Raw genomic sequence first — 11466 nt, 5'->3', positions numbered from 1 at the left:
ATTGTATAATAAATGACTTGCCTCTTATTTCATGATCTTGAATAGTCACATAAGGTAAGGGTTACAGTTGACCACTGTTTATTCAAAACTTCATAAACCAGGCCATGCAGTATAGTATCAGTCTTAATATCCATGCCAAAAATCTATCATTTTCCAAATGCAGAAAAACAAAGAAACTGCTCGCAACCACTAAGCTGAACTTTGAGGGTGATACCTCAGAATCTTTTCTGAGGATGATGTGGACCTGTGTCATCAAGAGGAGTTAGGGGCTCTCTGTGAATGACTGGTGCAAATAACTCCAAACCCCAAGCCACCTATGGGTTCTTGGAGGCCTATTTCTAGAGCCATTCAGAGGGAAACACATTCTCCTGGCTTTCCTCTTGAGGCCTTTCTGACTCTGGTACTTTTATTAACTGCCTGATACAGTGAGAGGAAAACTGACTTTAAAAGCCTTTTAACCCAAAGGGTTTGAGCAGCTAATGGACTACATCCTTTTGGCAAAAGAAGACAGACAATGTAAAAGCTTGTTCTCTATTTTAAAAACCAGATCTTATTTGTGCAATTTTAAAAATACAGTTAAAGCCTTTTAATTTTATTATGTTTTAAGAACCTATTACATCGCAGCACAAGGCAAAAAGAATTATTACTTCCTTTCCCCTAAAATATATCCTCTGCATCGCTCCAGCTTCTGTTATACTTTTTACTTGCTTGACTATCTTGACAGGTGGCAAAAGAAAAAAAAAGTCATTTATAAAATGGTATCTTCATTTCACCCACTATACAGTTATAAATTAATGCCTCAACATTGAGCAATCTTATTATTTTAATGGGGTTTAAATGAAGTTTCCCAAAGAATGGATAAATCACAGAACACCGACATGCTCACAGTTGAAAATAAGAACAAAACTTTCAGAAGCAACAATTATCTTAGTAGACTCCAGAATTTCCCTCTAAATTATTTGCACGAGAATATCAACAAACATGAAAAGAAGTGTAATTTTGCATAGAGAAACACAAGATTTTGAGATTATCAAAAACCCTCAAATCTGGTGACCACCTGTATTGATTAATATCATTAAACCAATATTGGAAATAGGACCATTTATCTCTTTAGCTCCCTTATTTTCTTCTCCATATAGAATCATTGTAGGATGGGGTTTCTTGTATATTAATAACTTACAGTTACACATGGAATACAATGAAATAAATTTATTTAATGATGACTCCACAAAAAAGAAGAGTTGTGGTTCTGTTTGCAACTTTCCTACAGTAATCCCAGTTGAAACAAAACACATTATTATTTGGCTTAGCTGAAAGGTGTATGTGTATAGAATTGTAAATATGTTTTGTTGTGTTTGCATTAGAAATAAATTTTGGAGGCCAAACCAATATTTTTAGCTCCTGGGGATTCAAGAGTTTTGCTTTAATCCCAAGAAGGAGTGATAACAATGTTCAAGGGGTAGAATGCTTTACAATTAAAAAAAATAAAACAAAAAACAAAAAAACAAAATTGACCTGGCACCGGTAACTAATGCCTATAATCCTAACTACTCAGGAGGCTGAGATCTGAAGATCATGCTTCAAAGCCAACCCAGGCAGGAAAGTCCCTGTGAGACTCTTATCTCCAATAAATTACTTTAAAAAGCCAGAAGTGGCGCTGTGGTTCAAATGGTAGAGTGCTAGCCTTGAGCACAAAGAGGCTCAGAGATAGCACCTAGGCCCTGAGTTTAAGCCCCAGGATGGGCAAAATCAAAACAAAACAAAATGCACCCTGTTTCAATATTATTCCCACTTTAGTTTAGCACCAGAACAGACCCCTGGAGATTCATGACTATGCTAAATAAAAATAAGTTGCTTATTTTACTGGCATGCATTGTCTTGCTAATCTGAAAGAGAATAAGCATAGTAGAGAAGACTCACCTCTGTGTCTCTTGAAGGAATTGAAACATGTCTCCTGTGGAATTGAATAACCAGGGAACAGAGGACCTTTGGCATTTAGATTTCATTGTGATTTTGTACATAGAATTAATGACATGAGAAGTGGTTCTAGAGCACAGCATAATGATTCATCTAAGTATGATGGAAGGGTCTCCCCTGATACTTTAGTAGAAGGGTGGATTCTCCTCTGAGTTGACTTAGTAGATATGTAAAAGATCACAAGGAACACTAGATAAAAAAATAGGAGATAATGCACTGGAGGGAAAAATGGAAGACAGTCAATGTATGACCATAATACATATTAATCCATATCAGGAATATTTACTCTCTTAGCATTCATAGTTTATTATGATCATAATGAGTTGTCTCTGACTAGACTAAGAAATTTAATTTATAGACTGTTTTGCCATGTTTTCTACTGTGCCAATACCTAGCACATAGTTATTGAACAAATGAATAAATGAGCAATCAATTGAGGTAGCATTCATGGTGGTCATATCCATGGGTTAACAATGTTAAATCAATTGCAGCGTATAAGAAATATTGGTGTTGAAATCCAATTAACAAACATCTGAAGAAAAATAGTTTTTTCATCTCATCATTATGATTCATATTGGGAGATTGATCAAATTACGCACCAACTTTTTCTTTAGTTAACATCTGCATGGGACTTCACAGTCATAGATTGAATGTCTAGTTCTAGCCAGACATCTCACAAATGAATCCATCACGCACAGGAGCCAGATGAGAGAGTACAGGCACATGTGTGCAATCACATCTCCACTATGATGGAAAACAATTCAAAGACTGTTCTCCTCTGATGTGTAATTAGTCCAAGAGGGACCCATTATTATTGATAATCAGTCTTTCTCACAGGGAAGCTGGATTCTCCAGTGAGAATGTATTTTTATAGGTTGAAGACTGTAACATTTTTCAAGTTAAATTAGTAAGCAACTCTTAAAATATTGAACCTTGGAGTGGTTGCCAAAATAGATCATTGTGCATTGGCCATAACGATTCTGAAGCAGATTTTTATTTTGCATGATTAATACTACTACTCATTGACTTAAGAACACTATTGATCAATCAGGGATGAGTCTCATCCATTACTTCGTGCTTGAGATATTAATGATGTCAAGAATGTGTTTAATTGACAGTCACTATAGTGTAGGTGTACTCACTGATCACTAGGCCTGGTCATTTGTCCATTCTGTTTGGATCTGTTATTCTAGATAGCTAAGTGGAGTCAGGCAGCCTCACTTTGTTCTTTTCTTCCTCAGCCCTCTGCTCTTCGTTTATATTTCAACATTCTTGCCTATGTAATGGGGGTGAGTGTTGGTAAAACCTGTTATATCTAGCCCGAAGACTGTGGCTGAATTTTTTTTACTGATTGCTGGTTATATCTGAACCTCTATGTAAAGTTTTCCATAAGGATCATCACGGCAATTATATCTTTCCTATAATTATTTTTGCACGAGAAACATGTTATCAGGACATCATGAGATGTCCTTTTTTGTCAGGTAATAGTTTTAGTAGCAACAGGAGTCTTTATAATAGCTACATCCAATACAATAGCATGCATTAAACTTAGTTTTACATCGAATTGAATATTATGGGTTAAACTTTGTCTCAGATTTAGTCAACTTTGGTTTGAAAAACGACACTGGAATACTCACTAAATCCTGGCTTGAGTGTCCTAACATGAGCAAAACTGAGCAGTTGCATATACCAATTAAACCTTCCAGTTATTTTTTCTTTCATATTTATATTGATATTTTGTTTGTAGATCTACTATAGCAATAAGAAATTCTGTTTCACCAGATTCTTAATATTACTTTTTCAAATATAACCTCCACAAATAAAACAACAAAAATAATAACAACTTTCTCTGGATGGGTTAAAATGTTATTGCAAACCATTATTACAAGTTCTGTTTAGAATCCCAAATTTCAATTATGCACCAAATTCAAGTGTCATGATCATATTAAAAATTTCCACCTAATTATTAGGCATGTATACATTTGTAAATACAACTGAAATGTAAGCATAATAAAGAGATGAGATAAAAAGTTACCAAATAATGGCTTTTATAGATAATATTTTAGAGGATTGAGAATGTAGCTCAGTGACAGAACAGTTGCCCAGTATGTAATAGGCCCTGAGTTTGATCCCAGTACCACAAAAACAAAACAAAACACCATAGACAATATTTTGTGAAGTTAAGACTATTGTCCATATAGTTCCAGAATATAGCAGTTATAAAAATAAAAATAAAACATAAAGTCATAATAAAACTAGTCTTGCTCCTATGTGTTTACCTCCCAGATTAAAAAAATTGTTTATATATATATATATATGTATGCCAAAAATGTAAAATTTATTCCAAGTAAATTAACAGGCTACACGGACAAATTTTGGCAAATGCAACTTTATATTGAAGTTCACACATCTGTATCTTAAAGAATGAGACTCACAGAATCTAATGTATTTCTAAAAATACCAGAAATCATATTATAAGCTTTCACAAGTTAAAACTGAAATAATTTAAACGACCGATACACTGAATGTGCAGAAAGTATAAACAAGACTGTGCCTTCTATAGAATAAATGCTCCACAGATTGTGCAGGGTGGCATACTAAGGCTGTGGTCTCCCCTTGACAGCTGACTTAAAATATAAACATACATCAACTGCCTGCTTCTTAGAACACACTCAGATGGGTAGCACACCTCAGAAGAAAATCTCATTATTCCAGTGATGTGCACCTTAATTTTCAAATCATGTGAGGACAAAGGAAAAAAGTATTAAATGATCTTCCATGCACTTCCAGATGAATGACCATGACCAGTTACTGATTGACTATCCCTTGACTATTAGCTTCAATGCTAAATAAGATGAAGCATACTAGATCACCCTTTAAGGCAACATGTGTTTATTTTCATTATTAGAACTGCTCATTTGTGACCAGTTGGTACCATTAATGTTGCCCTCTAAACTAATATCTAGCATTTGGAAAATATAAATGAACTGGAAAACTTTTATACTAAAATCAACAAAACCACGTAATACAGTTCAATGCTAGCAATTTCACTAGTAGGTAAGGAAAATGGTAGTTAGAAATAGCAATGTATTCATACAAAAAAAGTAAACTCTAATTGGAACCAATATACTGCTTTGGAATGCTCCCCCCCCAAAACTTACAAGGCGTTTTTAAAATGTGATATTCCAATAATTCATGGCACGTCTTTAGTGAATTACAGTACTTTAAGTCCCCAAATAGTTTAGTCTTTGAAAAACAAAAATAGTATGAAATGTTTTAAAGTCTTTAAACTTCTAAAATTAGTTTTTATCAACACATTTACCTCATGTCAACTTAATTTATTAAGATGTCCAATGCTAATTGTTTTTTTTATTTTTTTCATATGTAATGGTATACACAGCATTTAGCACTGATACTTAGCACCTGCTACTTTCATTACCTAGTTTTCAACCACAGAAAGAAACTTAGGGCAGTGGTTCAGTCCTTTCTTAATTACAAACCTTCACCAGCAGTCAGCAGGATCACTCTGAGATTTAAAACTGGATTATAGGTGAACTATTGCAAAGACTGCAGAATGTTGCCCAAATCCTTATAACTGCTGATCCCCTTCTTGAATTCTTCTCAAGATATGGCTACAGGCCACAATTGCTTAGCAGAGAAGGTTAGTGTTTCACAAGGCTAAAGATTTACAGATGCTCTCTCATATAACACAGTAAGGTTCCCTTGGTAACCTGGATTTTCTGCAGTACAGAAGGGTTGTACTGAAACAGCGCCTCAGCTCCCTGTTGGAGAAAATGCAGACAAAAGGATTGATTCCTGCTTGGGCAAAACTCATCCAGACAGCGGCCGTTAGAAATCCTCCTGGTACTACAGGGCCTCTTGCAAAAACTCTCCAATAACAGGCCACCAGGTAGGGGCCCCACAAGGTTAGGAAGAGAAAAGTCATTATATAGAACATTCTGCTGATTCTTTTCTCCATTTTGAACTCGTCTAAGACCAATAGCCTTCTTCTGCCTGTGGTGTTTGCATTTTGCCGGATGCCCAGCAAGGTGGGTGGTGTGGGACCCCTTCCAAATCCTGCTAGCCAATTGGCAGCTGCCTGGCCACTAGCTCCAGGGCCATGAAAAGTCCAGTTCTGGCTGACTGCTGCTACAAACTGGACTGGCTTCATTTTCCTTCGATCGTGGACAAAAAATATCAGCTTGAGGTAGACAAGCTGTGTGGCTAGGAGGATGAGAGCAAGAAGCAGCATAAATCCTAAGGAATCATTAGCCCTGAAGGAGCGATGTTGGAAGGTGCACTGATCTTCCTCCCTAATGAATGAATAAGTGCCCACATCTAAAACTGGGGGGAACGCCATGGCCACAGACAGAGTCCACACCATGCAGATCACAGCCAGACACGTCCAAAAGGTCAGCCTCTTTGTATAGAAGCGGTGATGGGCGATAGCTAGGTATCTGGTGACACTGATGCAGAAGAGCATGAATGCAGTGTGGAAACAGGACAAAACCCCCAGAAAGGCAATCACTTTGCAAGTCAGAGTCCCATAAGTCCAGGTAGAACCATTTTTGACAGAGTTGAATACAAATGGAAAACAAATTGCAGATCTCAGGATATCTGAACAACAAAGATCCAGCAGGAAGTAGTAAGGTGCTCTATGCAAGGTCTTATCTTTCACTAGCAAAATGGAGATCAGAAGGTTGCCCACCACGCTGACTCCTATTATGAAACCCAAGGAAGTCAGTTTCAGAAAGGCTGTTAGAGGCGATAGATTTTGCAAAATGTTGTCAGCTGCATGGCTATAGTTCGCCATAGATGGATGGAGGATAAGGATACCGCCTCAGTCAAGTCTCATGATCTAGATATAGGAACAAGGAAAAGATAGATCCATACATTTTACTGAAAGTGTAATCCACAAAGAGAACTGATTCGATCTGCAGTCATGCTTCCTTTTTTCTTCCATTTGATTTGCCATCAGAATATCTGAGGGGGGGAAAAAACGAGCTATCAGTTCTTAAGTTAACAAGCAATGATGTCAGTGCTAACATAAAGCTGTTCATTTATGGGGAAGCCAATAAAGTTTTAATTTTGAATACTATCATTTGCTTCGGTATGTCACTTGGCTGGAGATTTTTCAAAAGAATTGGCTTGGTTACTTGTCTAAGCTAGGTACATTTTAAAGACATTCTCTCTTCCAGAGAACCTATACTTGATTGGGCACCTTTAGAAGAGAAGGAATAAAATGTTCCACAGTTGAAAGAATCTGAAAGACTGCTTATAGGAGACAAGAGGCCACCTATGTTTGTGTGAGGTTAGTATTGACAGTATTTACAGGCAGCTTCTCTGCTGGTATGGATCCAAAAGACTGAAAAATATCTGTCTTTCAACTCAAGTGCCACCTTCATTCTGCAGAAGAATGTTTGTTGATTCATCTTAAAGCATAATTTCAGCATTAGATTTCAAAATTGACAGGGACTTCTCCCAAGATTAGATGTGCATTAATCTTTTGTCTTTCCTCTCCTACCCCACCCCACCCCCACCCCCATTTTTTTTTGGCAAATCTTGTCTCTTTTAAGCCCACATGATTATTATTATGGTTAATGCAAATATTGGCTGGGGAAACACACCCAGAGGAATAATGCACTTCTATTTGTAAACCTTGGCTGCCTAGATTCCAATGAATATAACATGCGCCCGTATTTCTTAGGCAATTAAGCCTGTCTCATTTACACGGATCATCTTTCGTTGCAAATCACAAGTGGCTTTATTTTAAAACGAAATGCACATTGTCTCCTAGGTGCCTGGGAGCCCCACCAGGGAAATCAGCTTCTTCGGTTATTCCTTGGCTACTCCTCACTTGCCCAAAATATGCTGATCCAAGCCCGAGGAAAACGGCGTTCGATGATTTTAATTTCCCCCACCGGTAACATCCCCGGGTAAATACCGGCCGCATCATGCAACATTACGAAACCTGAAATCCACCACCCCTGGATTTATAATGGGGGGGCAGGGGCGGGCGGGGGAGGGGGAAGGAGACGGGCATTACATACGCGAAGATGGGGAGAGAGATCGCTTCGGTGCTGCAAGCGAAGGGTTCCCGGGGATTCGCGAGCTGCCGAGATGCCTCCGTCTCGCAACGCTTTCCAGAAACGGAGCTCTCAGCCTTACAGAAGATGCATTGTCTGAATGTACTTCCATTATGCAGTTTATTGTCAAAAAAAAAAAAAACCACCCTCCGGGAGGGCTCTTCCCAAGGAACCTGCAGTTTCGTCCACACCGTGCACCCCCCCTCCCCCAGACTTCACCCAGAGTATATCCTCCTACCTGTTGGCGTTGGATATCCCGACAGACTAGAGCTGCTTCTTTCTATAAATTGCTGATTTTTTTCCCCCTCGGTGCCTTGTCTGAGCATCCAGGCAGGGCTCGGCGGCGCCTGCGCGCTGGAACCTCCTTGAGCTCCAGCCGCGTCCTCTCCTGTCGCAGCGGCACCGTCTCCCCCAGTAACGCAGGGGCCGCGGCGGCGGCGGCGGCGCGCGGTGGCGAGGGCGGCGGCAGGGGGGCTGCCTCCAGCCTCTCCGGAGCCACGGCAGCGGCCCCTTCGTGTCCCCAGGAGCTGGCTGGGTCTGTGGATCGCTCGGTGGCAGTTGCCCGAGCAGGATTGGGCTTGGATCCCCTGGGGGCTGGCTCTGAACTTTTCCCTCTTCGCCAGGAAATGGGGGGGGGGGAGGCAAAGGCCGGTGTGGGACCTCAGACGTGGGGCCTCAGGCCCAGCCCTCTTCGCCTAAAGGCCGTGCGCGAAGCCACGGGGCCCGGGACACCCGCCTCCTCCCCAGTTTCCCGGAACCCTCGCCTTCCCAGAACATGGTCTTCCTTTCTCTTTTGAGGCGGTCCAAAGCATGGGAAGCTTCTTTTAGAATTCTTCTCACTTGATTTTTCTCCCTGCTGACCTTTGGGCTTGCAAGTTAGCTGGGAGGGGGAAAAAAGAAAGAAAAAAAAATATTAAAGTACAGCTTAAAAAAAAAATCTTGTCAATGGGGGGGAGGGGGAGAAGAAGGGGGGAGGGGAGCAAGTGAGGGCAGCCCGGTCTTTTGTTAGTCGTCATCTAGTCTCCTATAGCACGCCGACCTGCCTTTCAGCGGGGAGAAGGGAAGTTCAGAGGAAAAAAGAAAAAAATCCACGACATTCATTGTACCTGAGCGCATGTGACTAAAGCATCAGGCGCACGACGGTTTTCGAAGGTGATTTCTGGCATTCCACCTCACCGAGCAACAGCCTTTCTTGGCCCCTCTTCCAAGTTCGACTGACCACTGGCCAAGTGGAAGCAGTTGGGTGTCTGTGTTCCCCTCCTCCTTTGTTACGACCGAGGGAAAACACCAGGAACATAACGAATACATACAACTTACACCAGTCCAGAAGGTCCGAGGACATCACACGAGCCACAGAGCCTGACACCTGCGTGGCTTAGGGATGCCTCTGGGAGCAGGCATGGTCTTAGTGTGCCTTTTCCGACGAGTTTTGTTGGTGAGGGTGGTATAAGGGTTTAAAAAACTAAACTCCCCACCCCTCCCCACCCCGCAGCGAGCAGAGGTCCTTTCATTAATTCCCAATTTTTTTTAAAGCTCTGCTTCTCTCCCTGAAAGCTTATTGCTTTATAATAATTTGTTAATGAAACAGAAACAAATAATGAAAATATCCACAGTAATAATTTGATCTCGAGGCAGCAGTAAAATACCTCATTGCTGGGTGGTGAGATTGTGACATTCGGGGGAATTCAAGCCAATCAGCACACAGATAATACAGGTTCATTTACATATTGTATTTCTATTGGACACTCCGAGGTAATGCTTCCTCAGTTTAAAGCTTAAAAAACGAATACTTCACTCATATGATGTCACAGTTGTTACACAAAGACCAATGTTAGTAATACTTGAGATGATGTTAAATTTCCCTGATTTGATTTCAGATTTCCTTAGCCCATTAAGAAAATGCATAATGATATATTTTTAAGAGGATATTCAAAAGGCACTTAACTTTGGCATTCCCTTAACCTAGGAAAATCAATCTTGCAGCAATATTGGAAGTCACTGAGGATATTTCCACTCAAGTAAAACATTCCCCATATTTTGTAAAAACAAATTCGTAAGAACTCAAGATTGCATCATGGTTTATAATTCTAACAGAAATGTCATATTGGTTTTTATAAGATTACAACTCATTTTAATTTCTTCCCTTCCCTTCCCCTTCCCACTCTCCCTCCCTCCCTCCCTCCCTCCCTCCCTCCTTTCTCTCTCTTTGCTGGTTCTCAATTAGAGTCTCAATGCCTTTTGTAAGGAATGATTCTGTTACAGGTAGAAAATCTATAGAATAAGTGACTTAAATTAGTTTGCCGAAGACTTATAACTGGCCAGATGTTAAGTTGTATGAATTAGGAAAGACTATTTAAAAGTAAATTAAAAGAATGGCTGCAATGCCATGCCATGAGGCAATAATTTATTCTTACGGAAGTTATAAGGTGTAAGACACTGACTCTTTAAAAATAAGAGACAGGGTACATGTACATGAAATATTCTTTCATTTTCCTATCTTGGGATACAGTGGAGATAATTTTTTTCCTTTGCGACTGAACATAGTCACACCCACTAGTTCTTCAGTTTTTCCAGCTGTTAGATGAGAATGTCATTTTCTTACCTCACAAGGGGGTTCAAAAATTAATGAGCTATTTTCCACTTCGTTCATTAACTCTACTGGAGAAAATATTGAATCTTCCATCACCAAGAATTTTTAGAAATCTGTTTAATAGCTGGAAAAAGTTTCATATAACCTAAAAGCTCTCAAAATCTAAAGCTGTTGCTATGCATAAATGCATACCTTGTAGGATTATTTCATTATAGCTAACTTCCTTTATGATATTATCAAACCCAGAGAACAACCAGTTTCAGGTTGAAAGTAAAGGGAAAAAGCAAACACAACAAATTACTTTATAACATCCCCCTTGGCTATGAAGGATTTTAAAGGCTTTCCAAGTTTTAACATATTATATCACTATGTTGATCAATGTATGAAGAAGAATGAAATGATTTGGATTGTATCCAAATTATCTAGTTGGATTTTTATATGTATATATATATAGATATACACACATATATAATTTTATTTTAAAAAGCAACTACCTTGTTTTCAAAGTTAATCTGTTCATATGTTTGCCAGTGGTGTTTAGCCATGTGATGGACACTAGTTTTTTTCTATGCATTATTTATGAGGAAAATCATCCTAGGAAACAAACTATCTTTGATGAACTCAGAATGATAGGCTGGAATAAAGCCCTAAGAAAAGATTATTAATCTTCCATTTACAATGTTACTGCTTCTGTTTACAGCTTCTCATTAAAGCTTTGAAAACATGTCTTTCTAGGGTTGTCAACTCTTACAAACATGTAAAGCTAATATATGAGGAAGGAAATTAGAATCATGATTCAAGTGGTAGAGTACT

The 11466-nt window shown here is 39.2% G+C and overlaps 1 protein-coding gene across 3 annotated transcripts; it reads right to left on the bottom strand.

Annotated features, from left to right (window-relative positions):
* Positions 1–4984: 4984 nt before the first annotated feature.
* Gpr85 (G protein-coupled receptor 85) lies at positions 4985–9731 on the bottom strand. 3 transcript variants are annotated; one of them, XM_013019949.1, is made up of 3 exons: positions 9374–9731; positions 8028–8140; positions 4985–6960 (listed from the first exon to the last, which is right to left on the bottom strand). In XM_013019949.1, exon 3 carries the CDS (start codon positions 6788–6790, stop codon positions 5678–5680), a length of 1113 nt encoding a protein of 370 aa, XP_012875403.1. In that variant the 5' UTR covers positions 6791–6960; positions 8028–8140; positions 9374–9731; the 3' UTR covers positions 4985–5677. The 3 variants fall into 3 exon arrangements, with proteins under 3 accessions (XP_012875403.1, XP_012875404.1, XP_012875402.1); XM_013019950.1 differs by having other exon boundaries at positions 9381–9731; XM_013019948.1 differs by lacking the exon at positions 9374–9731 and adding an exon at positions 8302–8393.
* Positions 9732–11466: the final 1735 nt, after the last annotated feature.

This window comes from Dipodomys ordii, unplaced genomic scaffold (genome assembly GCF_000151885.1).
Source record: "Dipodomys ordii isolate 6190 unplaced genomic scaffold, Dord_2.0 Scaffold48, whole genome shotgun sequence".
NCBI lineage: Eukaryota > Metazoa > Chordata > Mammalia > Rodentia > Heteromyidae > Dipodomys > Dipodomys ordii.
The sequence above is the reverse complement of the archived record's forward strand: the minus strand, read 5'-3'. Positions and strand labels throughout refer to the sequence as shown.

Coding starts and splice junctions, on each gene's coding strand:
- Gpr85 (XM_013019949.1), bottom strand. CDS start 6,790: ATGGCGAACTATAGCCATGCAGCTGACAACATTTTGCAAAATCTATCG.